The 23,323-nt window shown below is 42.3% G+C and overlaps 1 protein-coding gene across 4 annotated transcripts in view; it reads left to right on the top strand.

The window, feature by feature from the left end:
• The first annotated feature begins 219 nt into the window (after positions 1-219).
• Positions 220-23,323, top strand: part of kif14 (kinesin family member 14) — a 65,457-nt gene continuing 42,353 nt past the window's right edge. Inside the window, exons 1-10 of one of the 4 annotated variants that reach the window (XM_055642444.1) lie at positions 220-441; positions 2,102-3,151; positions 5,549-5,803; positions 8,216-8,297; positions 9,555-9,653; positions 11,686-11,738; positions 16,557-16,587; positions 16,730-16,837; positions 18,838-18,954; positions 20,786-20,904. In XM_055642444.1, coding sequence (XP_055498419.1) covers positions 299-441; positions 2,102-3,151; positions 5,549-5,803; positions 8,216-8,297; positions 9,555-9,653; positions 11,686-11,738; positions 16,557-16,587; positions 16,730-16,837; positions 18,838-18,954; positions 20,786-20,904 — 2,057 coding nt within the window. In that variant the 5' untranslated portion in view covers positions 220-298. Of the gene's footprint in view, positions 450-706; positions 912-2,101; positions 3,152-5,548; positions 5,804-8,215; positions 8,298-9,554; positions 9,654-11,685; positions 11,739-16,556; positions 16,588-16,729; positions 16,838-18,837; positions 18,955-20,785; positions 20,905-23,323 lie in introns of those variants that run through there. The other 3 variants (XM_055642446.1, XM_055642447.1, XM_055642445.1) reach the window with 3 other exon arrangements.

Below are 23,323 nucleotides of genomic sequence, written 5' to 3' on the forward strand. Positions count from 1 at the left end.
CTGCCCTTCTCACGGGCCTGGGGTCTGGGGTCTGACGCCGATTATTGCCCCTCACTTTCAAATTAAAGTCTGACGCTGTCCCTAACGGGCCTGGGGTCTGACGCTGCCCCTCACGGGCCTGGGGTCTGACGCTGCCCCTCACGGGCCTGGGGTCTGGGGTGTGACGCTGCCCCTCACGGGCCTGGTACCTGGGGTGTGACGCTGCCCCTCACGGGCCCGGGGTGTGACGCTGCCCCTCACGGGCCGCGGGGGAGGGGCACCGGCCGCCGCCGCAACGTCACGGGCCTGGGGCCAGCCAATGCGCGAGCGGCTGCCAGATTCGAATGAGCGAGGCGGGAGCGCGCGTGGACGGACGGGTGAGAGGTGGGCGCGCGCGTGCTCGCGCTCCTGCCTGGCGGCTGTGAATGAAAGAACGAGGGAGGGGGGGCGCGCGCCTGACGGGTGAGAGGGTGAGGGGAGGGGGGAGAGCGCGCGGGGAGTTATGCGGGGCCGGGGTCGCGGGTGAGGGGAGGGGGTGACCGGGCCGGGCCGGGCCGGGACACACGGCGCCTCCGCCGCTCCTGCCCTTTCTTTGTGCCCTTCCTTCCTTCCTTCCTCATCCTCAGGACTTCCATGTCCTCTCCCCCCCCCGGTCCCGCCCCTCAACTTTACTTTAACTTCCACTCTGCCTTCAAATTCCCCTGGACACCTCACTCCACAGTCTGAGGAAGGGTCTCGACCCGAAACGTTACCTGTTCCTTCTCTCCAGAGATGCTGCCTGTCCCGCTGAGTTACTCCAGCATTGTGTGATATCTGAGTCCCGCAGTAGTTATCTGGATGACTCTTCCCCCCACCCTGCCTCTTACTCTTAGGGGGCAAAAACGCTATCCCCTACTCTCAATTCCTCGGTCTCTGCCACACCTGCACCCAAGGTGAGGGTTTCCACTCTAGGATGTGCCAGACGTCCTCTTTCTGTAGTAAATATAGTTTACTCCCAGCTGTCACAGTTAGATCCCTCACCTGCATCTCCTCTCTGATCTGGAGTTCTGCTCTCTCCCCCTCCCTCAAACAGAGCAAGGATAGATTACCCAGGTCCTCGTCTTTCACCCCACCAACCCACACGTTCAAAACATCATCCTACGACATTTCCGTCACCTCCAATGTGATCCCACCATCAGTCACATCTTCGAATCTCCACCCATTTCCACTCTCTGTAGCAACTGCTCCCTCCGCAACTCTTTGGTTCACTCATCCCTTTCCACGCAATCCACCCCCTCCCCAGATACTTTGCCCTACATTCACAGGAGATGTACTACATGTCCCCATAACTCCTTCCTCACCTCCATCCCAGGAACCCCAGCAGTCCTTCCAGGTGAAACGGGGGTTCACGTGCACCTCCTCTAATCTCATCTACTGCATCTGATGTTCCCGATGTTGCCCCTTGTACATAGGCAAGACCAAGCGTAGACTCTGACAGTTTTGCGGAACACTTGAGCTTAGTCTGCCATGACCTACTGGATCTCCCAGTTGCTAATCATTTTAATTCCCATTCCCATACTGATCTTTCTGTGCAGGGCCTCCTCCACTGTCAGAGTGAGGCCATGTGCAAACAAACAGCATCAGAAATTATCTTATATAGCTTACATTTCTCCCCTCCACCTCCCCTTCTACCTATAATCCTTCCTCTGGCTTCACACTGCAACTCACTCGGTCACAGGAAAAATGTGCAGACGCCGTACAAGCAGCATCCACAGTCAGGATCGAACCTGGGTTTCTGGTGCTGTAAGACAGCAACTCTACCGCAGCGCCATTGTGCTGTCCACTGAAATTAAGTATTAATTAAAACACCAATTGAAGATTGTGGCAGGATCTTTAAAGCTACAACCCTATTATAAAAGATGTTCTGAAGATTGCAGGATGGGTTCTTGATCGATTGCGTAGAAGTGCAGTATATTTGTAAATTTCGGTTTTAATTGTCTTGCAATTTCATTTTGTGCATTTATTTGAAGTTTATAAGCATGCCTATATCTACTGATGGTACTTCTCCTTTGGTGTGGATTTCTTGATTAGTTGAAATTAGAATAGTTGCTTTTAGGTGACTTTTTCAAACTCCATTTTCCAGAGATCACACCATGGTAATTGGTATGTTACGATCAGTGCCAAATAATCCAGGCAATATTCTGAAGAAAGGAAACAGAAGATTTGGTATCCAGCATCTATCCCAAGAACAGGATAGCCAGACACAAGAAGAGTCAACATTTTCTCTGGATAAAGGCAATGATATTGACAAGACGTGTGTTGTGGCTTCAGGAATTCCAGGAACACCTATGCTGTCTAAAACTGAGAAGTTATCCCTTCAGAGAAGAAAAACAGTCGATAAAGGAAATCACCGTGTTCATGATGAAACTAACATAAATGTTGGTGTGGGTGAAGGAGAAAAAAGGCTTACTTTGCAACGGCGTATTAAAGTGGGTAACTCAAAAAGAACTATCTCTATGCAGGAACATTCACAAGGTAAAATACTAACAGCTTCAACTCTGGGCCAAAGTCATAATCTATTGCAACCAAAATACACTGATGTGATAGGTTTTCGATCCTCTGCAGAACCTTCATTGATGCAAAAGGTGACAGATACCAGAAGTTATCCTGTGACATTTCCAAAGCATGCTTCAGTTAGCAAGGAACAAGAAAATGTGATAACTGTCAAAAAAGAAGAGACTGTGCACAAATGGTCAACTACACTTGTTAAAAAAGTGACAGCTGGTAAATCTACTGATAATGGTAACAAGCAAAAAACAGACAAAAATACCTTTAAAGTACCCACTGAACAAAATGTGTTTAGAACCAGGACCCTAACTAGTGATGGAATCAAATTAGCAATGAAGCTTGGTGATCAGCAAGGAGCAAAACACCCATCTAAACTTTCTGTAAAAGCAATGGCCAAAGGTTTCCAGACCACGGAGCCAAAAGTAGATTGCGAGATCAATAACATGAAATACTCTGGAATTTCAGCGAATAATGGACATCAAAATCCACTTGAAAGTGGTACACTTGCAAGAAGTCTTCCACAGGCAGAGGTATCGTCGCAGAGATCATGCACAGGGAGTGAATGTTCAAATGGAGAAGACAGTGCTGTGACCGTGGCTGTCCGCGTGAGACCTCTCAGCAACAGGTAAATGAATGAAATAAAGATAGTTAAAAAAAATTAGATTGTTTGATTAAACTTCTCAGCTGTTCGCAGAACTTAGGCTCTTGAAGTGTTTATGAAAAGTGGGCTTTGATCAATATATTTTTTCTCACCTTAGTGTAGTTTGTATATGGACGCAAATTTGTGTTTTATTAACTATAAGGTAATGTGATAGGAGTAGAATTAGGCCATTTGGCCCATCAAGTCTACTCCATCATTCAATCATGGCTGATCTATCTTTCTCTACGAACCCCATTCTCCTGCCTTCTCCCCATAACCCCTGACACCCGTACTAATCGAGAATTTATCTATCTCTACCCTAAAAATATCCTTTGTCACTGCTGCGCTTGAATGCTGAAGTCCAATATCGAGCAGAAGCTGGAATGTTACTTTTGCATGACAATTCTATTGTAATGCCAAAACAATTTATTTGTAGAGGTAAAGGAGCTATGTTCTGGAGTTGGGAGTATGATTTTAAATTTGCCTATCATTTTAGTAGATTTAAATGCTGTTGACAGGACTAGACTGGTTTAATGTGTACCTGTTTTTTGGGACACAGTTACTGTATATTTGCCTGTGTTCATGCAAGTAAATCAACAGGTTTCTACCGGTGTAACTTGGATCATCATCAGGAGCGAAGATTCTTAGGTGTTCCTTTTTTCTTGCGTATCACGTGCACAGCCTAAAGTTGTCGATCAAAGGTCGACATCCAGGCCAGGACAGCATCAATTACTGGGTGGATGGCTTTGATGCCTCCAGGGAAAAGCCTCAGTGGGCAGTCATTCACGATGTGTAGGATGGCTTGGTCTGGATGTCCGCAGTCGCAAGCAGGGCTGTCTGTCATCCCCCACTTATGCAGGTGATGGGTTGTTCTTGCATGGAGGGTACGGATTCTGTTCAGGGTTAGCCATTGCTTGCGATGGAGGTCAAAACCCGATGGTTCACTGTGGGGTCTATGATGACCTCTCCGTTGATGGTGTTGGCATCTTTCCAGGCTCTGCGCCACTCAGTCTTGCAGTCAAGTCTTCCAGGGATTTAACGGAAGACCAGAAGGGTTTGCGGGACTTCAGGCGCATGTTGGGCAGATTGTTCATGTCAGCGTGGATGGGAAGGTCATGGTTAGCCTCGATGGGGCACCAATCTTTCAACATCCTCTCCCTTCTGCGTATGCTGGGAGGGGCAAAATGAGAGAGGACAGGGAGCCACTGCAAAGGTGTTGACTTAAGCGTCCCTGTGATGACCCGCACTGCACAGTTAAGGACAGTGTCAACTCGTTTGGTGCGGTAGCTATTAGCCCAAGCTGTTGAGCAAAACTCGGCTGTTGAGTAGACTAGGGCTAAACTTGTGGTGCGGAGGGTGTGTGCATTGGATCCCCAGCTGTTGCCAGCAAGTTTCCTGATGATGTTGACCCTTGCTTTCAGTTTATCAGCCACCCTCTTCAGGTGTTCACGATAGGTGAGGGTGCGATCCAGGGTGACTCCGAGGTACTTGGGGAATTCTTCATTCTTCACCGGCTTCCCACAAAAGGACACTCGGAACTTTGCATTGGTGAACCGATTGCTGAGGTGAAAGGTTGTCTTAGATGGGTTAGGGCAGCTCCCTTGTAGCTCCCTTGTAGGCAAGGGCATATCATCTGCATATGCAAACTTCCTGGACACGGTAGTTGGCATGTCACTCACATAAATGTTGGAAGAGTAGGGGAGCTAGGACAGAGCCCTGGGGGAGACCGTCATTCAGGGTCCTGACAGAGCTGGTCTGGTTCCCAAGTGAGACCCTAAATCTACGGTTGCTGAGGATGGATGAGAGGGCACGCCTGGTGGTTTGGCACTTCAAGTTTCTGCACAAATAAATAGATAAATTATAGTGACACTGTTGTTTCAGTTGTAGTCACCTTGATATGGAGTTGATTCTGGTTGAAAATATATTTTCTTGAGACTCATTCCATTTTATTCCTCCTCCCCTGGTCCTAATGCCAGCTCATTTAAAATTTAAAATTGGGAAGCTCCATTCTATACCATTCAACAACAGCTTTTTACAGGTATAGGCTTATAAATGTAGCTAATTTGACGAGTTATGAAGGGGCATGGATTAAAACAATTCTTATCGCAGAATGTAACAGTCAAGAGTTTTGTTGTCATAGATGTCCCAGATGGAAAAATTAAATTCTTACTTGCAGCAGCACAACATAATTTGTAAACATAGTACACTGTAAAGACCATGTGCAATCGCCATGATGTTAAAGGGATTGCAATGTTGATAACGATTTAAAAGACAACGTGTTTATTTGCACACACATTGATTTGACTTTCTTTACATTATTTAGAGAAGATACGGAACTTTCTCCCAATGTTTATATTTAACACATCTCTCGTTTTTATTCAGGGAAAAAAATGAAAATGCACAAGTGGTAGTGTCCATGAAAGGACAGGACACAGTTGTGAAACATCCAGACAGCAACCACACTTACTCATTTGCTTATGACTTTTCATTTTGGTCGTTTGATGAATTGCATCCTGAATTTTCAAGCCAGGAAACTGTGTATAACAAAATAGGACTTCCTCTGCTAGAGAAAGCTTTTGATGGGTACAACACTTGTCTCTTTGCATATGGGCAGACTGGCTCTGGAAAATCATATACGTAAGTTGAATTACACCTTCAATTGTTGGATTAGAATATATCTGACTATATGTTGTTGTCACCCGAATCACTGATGAATGTGGCTGATGGTTAACCAAAGGAATGTTTAAAAATTAAACTTCTAGCTTCTCATGTAATAATTCAACATAATATATCCTGATTAGATAGCCTTCTCATCTAACACAAAGTGTATAAGATTCAACAGGCGTTTTAAACGTATTATTTCTTGAAATAAAGATTCACAATGCCAGCAACACCTAATCCTTGTACACTCTTCACAGCAAGAGCAATTTAATTTAATTTGCGATTGGTTTGATTTATAAATTAGAATCTTAAATATCAGATTATCAAATTGGTATTATTTACATATGACATAGTGCATTCAGAAAGTTTTCACACCCCTTCACTTTTTCCACATTTGGTTATGTTATAGCCTTATTTTAAAATGGATTAAATTCATTTTTTTTTATCATCAATCTACACACAATACCCCAGAATGAAGAAACGAAAATAGGTGTTTAGAAATGTTTGCAAAGTAATTAAAAAGAAATAACTGAAATATCACATTTACATAATTATTCAGATCCTTTGCTATGACACACAAAATTGAGCTTCGGTTCATCCTGTTTCCATTAATTATCCTTGAGATGTTTCTACAGCTTGATTGGAGTCCACCAGTGATAGATTTAATTGATTGGACATGATTTGGAAAGGCACACACCTGTCTATATAAGGTCACACAGTTGACAGTACATGTCAGAGCAAAAGCCAAGCCATGAAGTCGAAGGAATTGTCCGTAGACCTCTGACACAGCATTGTGTCGAGACACAGATCTGGGGAAGGGTATAAAACAATATCTGCAGCATTGCAGGTCCCGAAGAGCACAGTGGCCTTCGTCATTCTTAAATGGAAGAACTTTGGAACCGCCAGGACTCTTCATAGAGCTGGCCGCCCGGCCAAACTGAGCAATCGGGGGAGAAGGGCCTTGATCAGGGAGGTGACCAAGAACCCGATGATCACTCTGACAGAGCTCCAGAGGCCCTCTGTGAAGATGGGAGAACCTTCCAGCAGGACAACTATATCTGCAGCACTCCACCAATCAGGCCTTTATGGTAGAGTGGCCAGACGGAAGCCACTCCTCAGTAAAAGGCACATGACAGCCCGCTTGGAGTTTGCCAAAAGGCATGAGAAACAAGATTCTCTGGCCTGATGAAACCAAGATTAACTCTTTGGCCTGAATGCCAAGTGTCACGTCTGGAGGAAATAAGGCACCGCTCATCACCTGGCCAACACCATACCTACGATGAAGCATGCTGTGGGGATCTTTTTCAGTGGCAGGAACTAGGAGGCTAATCAGGATCAAGGGAAAGATGAATGCAGTAAAGTACAGAGAGAACCTTGATGAAAACCTGCTCCAGAGCGTCCTGGACCTCAGACTGGGGCAGAGGTTCACCTTCCAACAGGACAACGACCCTAAGCACACAGACAAGACAATGCAGGAGTGGCTTTGTGACAAGTCTGAATGTACTTGAGTGGCCCAGCCAGAGCCCGGACGTGAACCCGATCGAACATTCCAGAACCAGGGGCCACAGTCTTAGAATAAAGGGGAAGCCATTTAAGACTGAGGTGAGAAAAAACATTTTCACCCAGAGAGTTGTGAATTTGTGGAATTCCCTGCCACAGAGGGCAGTAGAGGCTAAGTCACTGGATGGATTTAAGAGAGAAATTTAGATGGAGCTCTCGGGGTAGTAGAATCAAGCGATATGGGGAGAAGGCAGGCACGGGTTATCGATTGGGAATGATCAGCCATGATCACAATGAATGGCGGTGCTGGCTCAAAGGGCCGAATGGCGTCCTGCACCTATTTTCTATGTTTCTAACATCTTTGGAAGGATATGAAAATAACTGTGCATCGACGCTCCCCATCTAACCTGACAGAGCTTCAGAGGATCAGCGGAGATGAATGGGAGAAATTACCCAAATACAGGTGTGCTAAGTTTGTAGCGTCATACCCAAGAAGACTTGAGGCTGTAATCGCTACCAAAGGTGCCTCAACAAAGTACTGAGTAAAGGGTCTGAATACCTATGTAAATGTGATATTTCAGTTTTTTCTTTTAAATTACTTTGAAAACATTTCTAAACACCTGTTTTTGCTTTTTTATTATGGGGTATTGCGTTTAGATTGATGATAAAAAAATGTTTTAATCCATTTTAGAATATGGCTGTAATGTAACAAAATGTGGAAAAAGTGAAGGATTCTGAATACTTTCTGAATGCACTGTACATGCTAACTGATCTGATCTATATTCTCAGTTGCAATATTTTCTTATGTATAACTGTAACTATTGCTTCATTTTACCTATAATTCATTAAATTAACTTCTGATCCTTAAACATATCTTTTGCTTTGAAGAATGATGGGCTTCAGTGTCAAGGGAGTCATTCCAAGGTTCTGTGAACAGCTGTTTGCCAGGGTAACAAAACCTGACCAGCAGGTTAGTATTCTATTGACAAATATTCTTAACTACGAGTAATATTTCATACCTAGTCGCCTTCAATTTGCAGAGAATTTAGTAGATTTTTTTTAGAACATCTGTTCAGAGGTAAACTTTGATTTTTGCCCCAGAGCAGAAATCCAAATGCAGACTTTTGTGAGGCTCCAGTATTTTTTAAATTCTCAGCCACATTTACTTGCCAATGGTGTGCGCTTTGCCTAAAGCTGGTGGCTGGTGACTGGCCTTGAAATCTAGCTGGTAGACTGGCTGCAAATTACAAACAAGTAAAGAGGCCCAACATGCAATTTACTTATCTATCTGTCCAATTTCAACAGGTAGAAGGGGTCAAATTCTCCTTGAAGAGTAAAATTAAAATTTTCTTGTCGAAAAAATATTTTGATTTGTTCATGCAATTATGTTATTTATCTGATTAGTAATCTAACATCATTTCAAATGTTATTTTTAGCATTTGAGCATAACTGGTATTGTGGTGTTGCCAATTCCAATTACGCTTAAATTAGCTTGCAGACCATTTCCTGTTGTGGAGATTATGACATGGGTTATGGCGAGACATTCTGTATTACTTTCTATAAAGGATGTTAGTGACCTAAATAGGTTTTTATTTCGTAAGGGAGGTTTCATAATCTTACCAATTCCAGGATTATATAACTATATTTAAATTGCCCAGGTACACTGTTAGATTTAAACTCATTTCATTGAATAATTAGTCCAAGCATCTGGATTACTGTTGCAGAGATGTCACCCCATTGTCCATAGCCTCTTAATCTGTTAACTTAAAGCCCTGTCCCACGGTACGAGTTCATTCCAAGAGCTCTCCCGAGTTTGCCCTGATTCGAACTCGGAGATTTACGGTAATGGCCACTCGTCGGTACTCGGGTCTCTCATGGACATTTTTCAACATATTGAAAAATCTTCACGAGTCTGCCCGTGCTTACCTGCCGTTAGCGAGCCTTCCCGAGTACCTGCCGTTACCGTTACGAGCCGCTAAGAGATGTCCCCGAGCTCCGACGTACCCGCTACGTTCATTCTCCGTGCTTACCACGAGTTTGATTTTTTTTTTGAACTTGGGATAGCTCTTGGAATGAACTCGTACCGTGGGAGAGGGCTATTATGTTGCTTGTGTGTCTGGATAGTTCCTGGAAAACCTCTCTACCACAATACATTTCGAGTGGGGTCATTGTTGCCGGGACTGGGAACTGAAAACTGTTTTGTTAACCATATTTTTTGTTTTCAAAGGTTGCTTACTGCATTGAAATGAGCTACTTTGAAGTCTACAATGAGAAAATTCATGACTTGTTGGTTGGTGGAAATGGTAAAATGGAAATAAAACAATCTGTAAGTCTGAAGAAAACAGTTTCCTTAGATAAAGCTTGTCTTTATTAAATTAATTTTATTTCAGATTTAAAAAAATCAATCCAGTAAATACAAATACTTTCTTTCCCATTTCCTTCTATTTTACATTTATTTGTTTAAGATTTGCATTATTGCTTAGCCCAGGAGTACTGGGAGTGAGCTGCTGTTTTACAGTTGAGGTGAAGTGAATTAGTGTTTCCTCTTGAACCTTGCTATAATCTCTCTTTTCATTATCCTTTCCATAAATTGCGAAATGTAGATGGAGAGAAATCAATTGTGCTAATTGGGATTAAATTAGGAAACACTTCTTCACAGCGGGAGATATAAACTTGGAGACTGTAGTCAGTTGTTAAGTTGATGTTGAATTATGTTGATGGAATATTGTCTCTAAGGATGTGGGACAAAGACAAATACAAATACATCAACATGGGTCAGCCATGGCCGTTTCAGTTCAGTTTCAGTTTATTGTCACATGTACCGAGGTGCAGTGATACCCTGTATTCTCAAGATCAGAACTTTAATATTATTATATTATATGCTACAAGTCCGTAATAGACAGGTAAACAGACAGGTCCGTAACAGCAGAAAAAAGGTAGAAATTATGAAGTTAAACGCTAAAACAAATAGTAAATACGCAACCAAAAATTCCATATTCATCAAATCAATTAAATTCACCTAATCAATTAAATTCATCTAAATTCAATTACTAGATCTAAACATCTATCCATTTCCTAAGAAAAAGCTAAAACCTGTAAATAGACTAAGTATTCTAAGAACAAATTGATCCCATTCACACAAGAATTCACAATTTAACATGATTTTTAAATCTCACTTTGTCATGAATTTATATGCCAAATGGAAGGAATTTAATGTACACAAAAAAGCTGGAGAAACTCAGTGGGTGCAGCAGCATCTATGGAGCGAAGGAAATGGGCAACGTTTCGGCCCGAAACGTTGCCTATTTCCTTCGCTCCATAGATGCTGCTGCACCCGCTGAGTTTCTCCAGCTTTTTTGTGTACCTTCGATTCTCCAGCATCTGCAGTTCCTTCTTAAACATGGAAGGAATTTAATGTTTAGTTAGCATAAATTAATCCAGAAACATCCACTCTCAAGATAATCAAAATCATTTTTTTTGCACAATACATCTGACTAAAACTGTACTGTGGATATTTATTAGGAAAATATTGATCATGGATAGACAATAACACAAAATATAGGTGATTTAGATGTTCTTATGACATGATTGTGCAAACAAATAATGAATTTGATTATCTTGAGAGTGGATGTTTCTGGAATGTTGCCGTTGCCATAAATTTTAAGCCCATATAGGCAGGCAAGACCTGGCCGATTCATATGGGGGCCTAAATAACATTTTTCGCATAATGAGATTAAAATGAAGCCACACCAAAAAGTAAGATAATATGTTAAGTAAATAACATACCTTTTGTTTTGTCCTACACTTGCGATCCGTGATGTTGAAGGCGTTAGAAGTCGTAAGAACATGGATAGGTAACGTTTCAGGTCAGGACGCTTCTTCTGACTGACCCGCTGAGTTATTCCAGCACTCTGTGAAACATCCCCTATCCATGTTCTCCAGTGGTGCTGCCTGACCCGCTGAGTTACTCCAGCAATGTGCCTTTTTTTGGTAAACCAGAATCTGCAGTTGCTTGTTTCTCTATGATATAATGCCAGTTCAATTTTTCTCTCCATGCAAACCCATGGAAAGCAAAGCTGACTGCTTATCTACAGCCAATTGTTGGTGAATTAATAATGAATGTAGAAATTAATGATTAGGTCTGGAATCCACCTGGTCTTTGAGTCTCTTTGCACATGGACATATCAGCTGAGCTTCCATAGAGTTGTTTCTAATTAACAGCAGTAAAAGTAATTTCCCCCTAAAATTTGACCTCCTATGAAGAGCTCAACTGGTTTTAATGCTTTTGTCATGATGTATTATCGACTGTGTTGCAAATTCTGTGTTATTTTGTCGACTCTTTTCTTTGTTATGTGCAGCTGCGAGTGAGAGAACATCCAGTCTTCGGACCTTATGTGGCCGATCTCTCTTTGTAAGTCCATGTGTTGATACTGAAGTGTTGATAATGAATGTTGCTTTCATAGATACTTAGTCAAGTGTGGTAATGGTGACAAAATAGGAAACAATAGCTTCTTTAAAAACTGTGGAAATGAATAAGAATTTGTCATCTGTGGGGTAGAGTGGAAATATCATTGTGGAGTCATAGAATCACAAAGAGATACAGCATGGACCTCTTTCCTATCCTTTAAAAGGGATTTGCCATTCAAAGTGTTTGTACCATGTATGGGTATCTTTCTTCAATGATATTTCCTTCATCCACTCCATTCTTTCATTCCGGAGTCTTACTGGATAAAGATTTTAGCTGTTCTTCCCATTGCCGACAGCATATCCGTAGCCTGTAGAAAGTTTCTGACCCGAAATGTCACCTGTCCACGTTCTAAAGAGATGCTGCCTGGCTCACTGAGTTATTCCAGCACTTTGTGTCTCTTTTATACACAAGCATCTGCAATTCCTTGTTTCTAGCATATCCCTATTGTTGCTCAGAGTTGAAAAGTTAATGGGGTATGATGGATCTGCTGCTGAACAGTTCTCGAACAGAGACTGCAGTGTAGTACTTTGCTCAGCAGAGCACAAGCTACAGCACATCTCTACACACATTCTTTGCGCACCTTCAATGTATAGGAACAAACTGCAGATAGACACAAAATGCTAGAGTAACTTGGGTGAGGCAGCATCTCTAGTGAGAAGGAATGGGCGACGTTTTGGGTCGAGACCCTTTTTTAGACTGATGTCAGGAGAGGGGATGGAACAAAGATTGAATGACAGTAAGACTAGTGGGAGAACTGGGAAGGAGAAGGGGATGCATGAAGACGCTGCTTCACCCGCTATTACTCCAGCATTTTGTGTCTACCTTCGATTGAAACCAGCATCTGCAGTTCTTTCTTACACAAAGGAACTGCAGATGCTGGTTTAAACTGAAGATAGACACAAAAAGCTGGAGTAACTTAGCCGGTCAGGCAGTATCTGGAGAACAAGAATAGGTGACATTTTGGGTCAAGACCCTTCTTCAGATTGACAGTCAGGGGAAAGGGAAATGAGAGATATAGTTGATTAATAGGACTGGATGTTACAATCCCTAAGGTTCTTCACCACAACTGACACCCGGTATTCTTGGGGGTGACCACTAGATGATTTTGCTACCAATCAGACACATCTTCAGTTGTGTACCTCAACATCACTGGGTGTTTCGGCCTTTTATCACAAGACACCCTCAGTCGAGGCAGGCCCACCGCAGGGTGATCAGCCCTGGGTGTGTGTCTTGTGGTTAGCCTCTAGATGGTCACGTGGCAGCCCAGACAGCATATTTTCTCTTCAGCCACAATCAGTGACTGCTCCATTCTGCTTTTTTCCCTCCATCTTCCTCTCTACCGCTGATTGTGGCTAGTTGGGCTCTGGACTCGTGTCCGTTGGTGGGACAACACTTGGTTGAGCTTCGCCTGGGGTGCTGATACCCTGTGGACTGGTGGTCAACCTGCCACTGGACTTCACTCGACTGATTTGGCCTACCTTTTAGAAGGTAATGGTCGATGCGAGGCCCCACACCAAGCTCTCCCAGGCACTTTTCCCTGCCCTGGTGGTGGGAAGTGATTATATAGACAGTGATTATAGAGAGATCTGGAACAAATGAATGAAAGATATATAAAAAAGTAACGGTGATCAAGGAAACCGACCATTGTTAGCACTGGGCTAAGTTACAGACAAGGAGGCTCAACAAGATGACTTTGAACCTAGTACAACAACTTGGGTGGGGGAGGGACAAAGAGAGAGGGGATGCAGGGGTTACTTGAAGTTAGAGAAATCAATATTCATACTGCTAGGTTGTAAGTTGCTCAAGAGAAACATAAGGTGCTGTTCCTCCAATTTGCGTTTGGCCTTTGACCAATTTGTATTTGCTTGTATTTTCAATCTTTGATGGGAAATTGGTCTGGTCTGGAACCCCCACCATGTTAACCTGATTAAAATGCAGCACCTTTTGGAAAACAATGACAGGAAGGAGAGTTTTGATTTGGTTTAATTAGCAGTTTAACTGTTTTCATTGTACATTTTTCATTTATTTTTTATTTTTGGCAGGTGATTAGTTGTGAATACACATTCACAAACATTCATTTTAAATTGAGGGATTGACACGCAGAGATCAAAGGTGCAGGTTTCTAGGTTAATTGCTTGTCCCTAGTGTGTAGCATATATTAGTGTTCGGGTGATCGCTGGTCGTCATGTACTCAGTTGGCCGAAGGGTTTCCACACTGTATCTCTAAAACTAAACTGAGTAGTGCAAGATCTGGCCCAGGTTTCACAGTTCAAAGGTGCATCTTTTCCACCAGGTGCTCATAAGCATTGAGAAGAATATTGTGTCCATGAAAGTGTTTGACAAGATTCTGCATGGTAGACTGCTCTTAGATTTGGCATGGTTCTGCATGGTAGGCTGTACTGAAAGGTTAGATTGCATGGGATCCAAGGAAAGAGATCTGAATGGATAGAGAATTGGCTTCATGGAGGGAAGCAGAGGGTGATGGTGGAAGGTTGCTTTTCGGACTAGAGGCCTATGACAGTGGTGTGTCTCAGGGTTTGGTGTTTGTCATCTAAATCAATGATTTGGATGAGAACGTACAAGGCATGATTAGCAAGTTTGCAGTTAACACTAAAGTGGGTGGTATTGTAGATAGTGAAGATGGTTGTTAGAAATTGTAGCAGGACCTTGATCGGTTGGGCAAGTGGGCTGAGGAATGGTTGATGGAATTTAATACAGAGAAATGTGAAGTGGCGCATTTTTGGAAGTCTAAGGAAAGGACAGTGAATGGTAGGGCTCTGGGGAGTGTTGTGGAGCAGAGGGATCTTGGAGTGCAGGTACACAGTTCCTTGAAAGTTGCATTACAGGTCAAGATAGTGGTCAAAATGTCTTTTGGCACATTGCCTTCATCAGTCAGAGTATTGAGTATAGATGTTGGGTGGTCATGTTACAGTTGTGTAAGATATTGGTGAGGCCACATGTAGAATATTGTATTCAGTTAGGGTCACCATGTTATAGGAAAGATGTTGTCAAACTAGAAAGGGTGCAGGGATGTTTTAAGAGGATGTAGGACTCCAGGACTCTGCGCTATAGGGAGAGGTTGAGCATGTTACGACTTTATTCCTTGGGGTGCAGGAGGATAAGGAGTGATCTTATAGAAGTGTATAAAATCATTGAGCGGACTAAATACACAGTTTTTTTGGCCCGAGTCGGGGAATTGAGAATCAGAGGACATAGGGTAATGTTTTTACACAAATGGTAGTGAGTATATTGATCGAGTGATCGGGCTGCCGAAGGAGGGAGTTGAGGCAGATACTATCATAACAATTAAGATATATTTGGGCAGGTACATGGATAGGAGAGGTTTAGAAGGTTATGGGCAAAATGCGGATAGGTGGGACTATTGTAGATGGGACATGTTGGTCAGCGTGGGCGTGTTGGGCAGAAGGGCCTGTTTCCGCACTCTATGAAAGCTTTGCACATTTTTGTACAAACCCTTGCTGATATTTGTGTTAGACATTCTTTTCCAATGGTGTGTGGATGAGAGATGAGGGAAAATGCTAGATCTTTAAACTCTCAAAGGGTTCATTTGTGAAGTTGAAGAATCATGGCAGCACACAGATGGAAACTATGTTGTGACTGTGCATAAGCAATCAAGTGTGACTGTGCATAAGCTTTTTCCTCTTCCTTCAAACCTTGCCTTTTCCCCTCCTCTCTGTGATAAATCCAGTTCTATTTTAGCTGTATTATGGTCACATGTACCTAGGTACAGTGAAAAGCTTTGTTTCGTATGCAATTCAATCAAATCAGATGAAACTACACGTAACTTCAATCAAGCCAGACACAAGTACAGTAGAAAGAGCAAAGGGGAAGATTCCGAGAGCAGAATAGTTATCAGCATTGTAGCGCACCAGTCCATAAACGAAGTCTAATGTCAGCAATATGATTGAGGGGAATCGAACTGTACCCTAGCCTTTGGACGAAGAGGGGACGAAGTTGTTCCTGAGTCTGGTTGTGTAACCTTTGGCTGCTTTCCCAAGGTTGCATGATGTGGAGCATGGTCTGTGCAACAACTGCAATTTTGTGCAGACTTGGGTGGAGCTGTTCCCAAACCAAGCTGATTTGCTTTGAAAGCCACAATTGGAACCGTTTGCACCTATTTCAGTGGATCCCACATCTTATTGCTCGGATGATTATGAGCCTCTAGTGTGGGAGTAAATTCGTAAAAAGGCTGTGATTTTTTTTTTCCAGATGGTTAGGGATAGGAAATAATTGCCAAAAAGGTTGTCTTATTCTAAATAAAATAATTTCAATTAATTGATGTCATAACTGAACATATCTGTCAAAACAGCCCTCAAAAATAATAATCCCAGCTTTTTCATCTAGCCATGCAGGTGATGCAATGGGAACAAAGACCAGCCCAGGCCTTCACATCCTTTCTATAAAGTGGTGGCTAGAATTAGATGCAGTACTCTAATTGCTCTCAAGCCTGTACTTTATTGAGAAATAAATGGAGTAGATATTTTATGTATTGTCCGAATTGATACATCAGTAGTGAAAGTAGTTCAGAAATGATTTGGAAATGAAGAACTAACTTGTCTATTGGTTTGAAAAATGAAAAGGCATGTTAATTTTTTACCACGTCTTTAGACTTCCCAGCTCATGCCGAATTTCAAGTTATTTTCCATTGTTTGCGAAAGAGTTTCCCCAGCTTTGATATAATTTCTTGCAGTGTGCATGTTCTGCCTCAATGCTAACTTTGGAATTCTTTCTATTTCTTAGGAATGTTGTCACTTCTTATGCAGATATTCATGTGAGTATTTTATGCTGTTATTGGAGGTCTAAAGAAAATTATACTCATCTGTCGTGTATAAAAGGCTGATTTTGCATAATTTTCCTAATTTATTACAACCCATTATTGCAGATACTTTATTTGTTTAATCTTTCCCTATTAGGGGTGGCTAGAACTAGGGAACAAACAAAGGGCCACAGCAGCCACAGGCATGAATGAAAAGAGTTCCAGGTCTCATTCTGTCTTCACACTTGTCATGACCCAAACTAAGGTACCAACTCATTTTATTTAAGTTTGTCAATTTAACTTCTGAAGTAGTTATCCCAGCTGATGACAATTTAGCTGTATTTTCTTTACATGTTCCTCATTATTAGGTGTCCTTGAGACCCTTGAAAGGCACCCATAAATAAAATGTATTATTATTGTTGACCATTTTTAGCCAACTTCATGATCTTCTTTATGAATTTTCACTAAACTAAAGTCCTACAACAGATTTTGCCTATCCATTCATCATATAAACAAACACTTTTTTTCCCGGGATGGTATCCCACAAGTCAGTATTTGAGTATTTTGCTATTAAAACATGGTTTCCACCCTCAAAAATTATAAAACTAATGTTTATTCTTATTTGGAGGAAATGTTTTCAAGTGCATGGTATTTTGGGAGGTCAAGTGTAAGAGGAAAGTATACATTAATGGCAAGACCCTTAACAGTATTGATCTACAGAAGGATCTTGGAATCCAAGTCCATAGCTCCTTAATGTGATAACAGAAATAGATGGTGGTTAAGAAAGCACATGGCATGCTTGTCTTCATCAGTAGGGTGAGCGTGAGTTTAATGATGAGTCAGAGTATAGGAAATAGATTGATGATCTGATCAAATGGTGCCAGAACAGCAACCTTGTTCTCAACATCAGTAAAAACAAGGAACTGATTGTTAACTGTAAAAGAGGAAGGCAGAACTTCTACAAACCTGTATTCAATGGGGCGGTGGTGGAAAGAGTAATCTACCAAGGGACTTCCTGGGTGTGCATAGCTTTGAAGATCTGTTCTGAGCTCAGCACACTGATGCAATCATAAATAAAGCCCATCAACGCCCCTAATTCCTCAGAAGATTGAGAAGATTTGGTATATCGACGAATTTCTATATAGGTGTTCGGTAGAGAGAATATGATTGCATCATGGCCTGATTCGGCAACTTAAATGCCCAGGCACGAAGGAGATTACAAAAAGTGGTGCATCACAGTACTGACTTTCCCACCATCGAAGGGATGTACAGGAGGTTCAACCTTAAAACCACAGCCAGCATCATCAAGGACCATGCTCACATTTCACTGCTGCCATCGGGAAGAAGGTACAGCAGTCTGAAAACTAACTTCCAGGTTCAGCAACAGCTCCTTCCCAATAACTATCAGGCTAGTAAACTCTACGAATTCCAACTAAACTCTGAACTATGAACTGGCTTGGTTGTACTAGGGACTGGGCTTTATTTACGTTTTTTGCACTGTATAGGGCATTTTATTTATTTAACTTTTTTTAACATTTGTTTTTGTTATATTATTGTGCACTATGTTTACAAACCTGTTGTGCTGCTTCAAGTAAGTATTTCATTGTTCCATTTCGGTACATATAACAATTAAACACTCTTGCCTGTTGAGTCTGATTTGGAGTATTGTATGCAGTTCTGATCCCCAAATGCAGGAAGGATGTGGAGGCTTTGAAAAGGATGCATAAGAGGTTTACCAGAATGCTGCCTGGATTAGCTATTTGGCATTAAGTTAGGTGTGGCTGAAGGGCCTGTCCCTGTGCTGTACTTTTCAATGTGATACAGATTTCATGCTACATGGAGAGGGTATGGAGCAGCACTGGTATGACACCTTCATTTAATAATGCAACATAAGCTACAGGAGCAAACTTTACCTTAAACTCCCAGAACACGTCATTTATTCTTTTGCTTTCATGGAATACAGTATTGGAATATGATTTTTCTTTTTATTTCTTTATAAATGGCCCATTGTTTGCATTCTCTTTGCTGTAAAACATTTTTCAAGTGTGCTTTTTTTTAGATGCTGCAAACCTTTCTTGTATTTTTTGTCTTGATTAATTAACATTGACAAATTGTTGTAAAATATATTTCATCCTTGGCTCATAATAGCCGTTCCTCAGACATACAAGTCCAACCATGTCAAGTGTTATGTAAATATGACTGGCGATGGGTGTTACCATTGAAAAACTGTCCAGCCTATTTATGTACTTTTCCATCTTCCTGCAGACTGAATTTGTAGCTGAGCAGGAGCATGAGCATTCTGTAACAAGCAGAATAAACCTGGTGGACCTTGCAGGAAGTGAACGTTGTTTTACCTCCCAGACCAGCGGCAACAGGCTCAAGGTCAATGCTTTTCCAGCTCTATTTTCTAGTAAAGATAGTTATTTGTCTGAATAGCCCCCTAATACTGCCCCAGGTATTTCATTCTCTATTAATTTCTTGTTATTGCGACTGGGACTCTTTTAGTTATTCTTCAGTAAGATTAGTTGATTCGTAAGAATGTTTTAGTTGGTTCATAATTCGTAACGTCATTCTGAAAGCACTTGTATTACATGGGTTGCAATGGTTTCAGCAGGTAGTCCACCATCACTTTCTTGAAGGCAATGGAGCGTGGGTAAACATGCCCATGATACCCACAACTGAGTGACTTGCCTTTTGAAGCTGGCAAACTTGTTGTGAGAGCGTAGATTGATTCAGTTCATCCATCTGGCCCCACTAGTAAATGTCATTGGTGGGAGAGTTTGTTACTAATATTTAATTGGATTATTATGTAAAATGTTCAATTTTGGATGTTTGTTTTACAAGTAAAGTTGAGTAGTTCTCAACCTTAAAGTGATTACATTTGTCATTAATCCTCTTGTATGAAATTCTGCACACATGAATGATGAGAGAAATTGTTTTCTCAAGCATCTTCTCTGTTACGGTAAATGTTAATTTGTTTGGTAAGGATATAAACTAATCTCTTGTGATTTAGCTGATTTGGCAAGGAGACTGCTCTATGAAAGGACACTGACATTGGTGCACTTGTTGTGTTGGTATATCAGAGGATTGTCTGGGACAGTTATAGTCATATCTCTCCAGTGCTTTGAAATACCTGTTGTAGATCGTCCCTACCTTGTTACAGAACGGCAGAGATCATGACCAGAGGCATTGGCAGCTTATAACCCAACTTGACTTCTCTAACTTCAAGTAACCCCTGCTTTCCCTCTCTCCACCCCTTCCCTATCCTAGTTCCCTGATCAGTCTGACTGTCTTCATGACTACATTTTATCTCTGTATGCTTCGTTGTCAGCTTCCCCTAACAATGATCTATTCTACATTTTCCTTGAACTTCATCCCCTTTGATGTCTCATTTTCACACCTTACTTCTCCATATCTCTGTGTCTCCCTCTCCCCTGACTCTCAGTCTGAAATTAAGCATGTCTTCTATGTCTTACTGATTTCTGCAGATCCACGAGAGAAACCATCCTATCCAGATGCATCACAGCTTGAAGTGGCATTTACTCTGCCCCAGATATCTCCGAGAGTGTGGACACATCCAGTCCATCACGCACACCAGCCTTCTCTCCCCATCTCCACGACATTCACCTGTCATTGGAAAGCAGTTGACATAATTGAAGACCACTCACATTCCAGTCGTTCCCTCTGCTCCCCTCTCCTGTTGGTCAAGAACAGTTACTTGCCTGCTACTCAGACTCTTGAATGAACCGGTCATATCCTAAGGGTAAATTCTTTCTCTTGCACTCTCCATTTCACCTCCAGCACATTTTGTGTATCTGCACTTTCTCTGTAGCTGTGACACTATATTTTGCACTATACATTTTCTCTTTTGCACTCCCTAATATAATCATGTGTGGTGTGATTTGCTTGGCACACTCAAAGTTTTTCACTATCTCAGTGCAAGTGCTAAAAATAAAGCAATACAAATCTTGTGAACCACAGTTTTAATTTTGACAACCTTAGGAGGAGAACTTGGAGCTGCAAACTTGCCTCAGCTATTGTTGTCCTTTGTTTTAATCGCACTCGGTTTGATTTGTTTATTATTAATATATCTGACAGTCTCCTTGCCAGCTGGAATATTGTACGTTTATGATGCTTTGTAAATGACACATACACCACTAGAGGGCAACCCTTTAACATAACAAGCAGCTGAATTTTATCATCTTTATTACAGGAGGGTGTGAGCATAAATAAATCTCTCTTCACCCTGGGGAAGGTGATTTCTGCACTTTCGGAATATTTTCAGGCAAAGAAAAAGGTCTTCATCCCTTACAGGGAGTCTGTGCTAACGTGGTGAGTTTTAATCACGGTATATTGCTACCATCAAATGTTTAGCTTACAGATACAGCATAGATACAGGCCCTTCTGCTCACCAACTCTGTGCCATCATCCACGCACTAGTTCTATTGTACACACTAGGGACAATTTACGGAAGCCAATTAACGTACAAACCTGCGTGTCTTCAGAATGCGGGAGGAAACAGGGTCATCTGGGGAAAACCCATGCGGTCACAAGGAGAATGTACAAACTCTGTACAGTTAGCTCCGTAGATAAGATCGAACCTGGGTCTCTGGTGCTGTAAGGCAGCAAATCTATCACTGCGCCACTGTGAAGGCATGTTTATGGTCCCATGACCTATTCTTTGTTTTATATATATACTAGACCAAGTGGGACCCGTTGGGTTGTGGGTTCTGCGGCGTCACAGACACACACACACAAAATTACCCCGCACACACACACACACACACGCACACACTAACCACCCCCCTTGATATTATATTAATATTCATTGGCTCCTTTTACCCCATCCCCGCCCTATCCACTGATGCATAGCCCCCAACTCGCAGATGCGTCTAGAGAGGGAGGGGGGCAAACAGTGAGGACACAGTGAGAGGGGCAGAGACAGAGAGGGGGAGGGGAGAGGCGGGGGAGAGGGGGGGGGGGGGGGGGGAGAGGGGGGGGGGGGGGGGAGGGGCCAGGGGGAAGGGGGGGGGGAGGGGAAGTTAAATCGATGAAAAACCAGGAGAAAAAAACGGGGAAAAGCAACATAAGAAAATAGTTTTAAAAAACGCAGAAATCACGAAGAAATCCGCTGTCTTTGAAATTAAATGTTAAATGTTAAATCTGGAAGACTTTAAAGCAACGTTAATGTATTAAAAGTTTCGAAGTTCAAGCAAAAAAAATGAAGTTCAAAAATGAAGTTCAATCAGACGCTTATCTTTCAAAATGTGGAAGTCAGCATGAAGCATCGTGCATCAGTGAGAATAACTGTTGGGAATTTTCTGGAAAGATGAGCCGGATAGCTCACAGGAGTACAGGGAAGCTTGCTGTACTCGGGGGATCTCAGGGGAGCTTGAGTACTGGACCTGACTTGCTTGTCTTTTCAATAACCGGGGTCTGGGGGCGTGTGGAACACAGCAAAAAAACCGGGGGGGGGGGGGGGGGGGGGAGAGGGGTCGGGGGGGGGTGACGTCACTCGCAGCGCGTGGAACACAACGCAGAGCAGGGCCATTGTGATGTCATCAGCGAAAACTGGTTTTGTTTTCAAAGTTTTGTCAGATTATTGAACATTTTGATTAATAACTCGATAAATAAAGCATGAATTTTTCAGATAAGACGATTTCGGAGTCAACGGGATAAATCTCTACCGTAATATGTAAAAATTTTACCGTTAGCACGTAGTTTCTTCCCCAAGACATGCACACTCACACACACTCACACACACTCACACACACTCTCACACACTCTCACACTCTCTCACACACTCTCACACACTCTCTCACACTCTCTCACACTCACACTCTCACACACTCTCACTCTCACTCTCACTCACACTCACACTCACACTCTCACTCTCACTCACACTCTCACACACTGGGACCTGTTTGGGGTGGGGGAGGACAGGGGCGGGGAGGGGGAGAGAGCAGTGGGGGGGAATAGGTGTCAACCAAAGGATTACGAGTTCAGCAGAGAGGGGTCACGTCACTCGCATCACGTGGAACACCATTGTGATGTCATCAGCGAGACCATCTCTTATTTTCAAAGTTTTCTCGGATTTGTGAACATTTTCATAAATTACTCGAGAAATAAAGCATGAATTTTTCAGATAAGGCGATTTTGGACGCCAGGAGGAAAATCTCTACCGGAATATGTAAAAATGTTACCATTAGTGCGTCGATTTGTCACGAAGATGTGATTATACACAGATAAGTACACACACACACACACATCCAAAATCCAAGATCAGAGTTTTATAGTTATAATAAAGGATATAATGATATGATATATATATGGGGTGGCACGATGGTGCAGTGGTAGAATTGCTGCCTTGCAGCGCCAGAGACCCGAGTTCAATCCTGACGACAAGTGCTGGCTGTACAGAGTTTGTACGTTCTTCCCCGTGACTGCGTGGGTTTTCTCCGAGATCTGCGATTTCCTCCCAAACTCCAAAGATGTACAGATATGTAAGTAAATTGTGTGTGATGGATTCAAGATGAGTTTATTGTCATATGTACCATAAGGTACAGTGAAATTCGAGTTACCGTAAGGCCACACCGAGTGAAAAGCAATAAGACACACAATCACATAATATAAAATTTAACATAAACATCCACCACAGCGGCTCCACATTCCTCACTGTGATGGAAGGCAATAAAGTCAAATCTCTCTCTCTCTTTCTTCTCTCCAGTCGGGGCTGTCAAATTATCTGTGT

The sequence above is a fragment of the Leucoraja erinacea genome, chromosome 10 (genome assembly GCF_028641065.1).
Source record: "Leucoraja erinacea ecotype New England chromosome 10, Leri_hhj_1, whole genome shotgun sequence".
Classification (NCBI taxonomy): Eukaryota; Metazoa; Chordata; class Chondrichthyes; order Rajiformes; family Rajidae; genus Leucoraja; species Leucoraja erinaceus.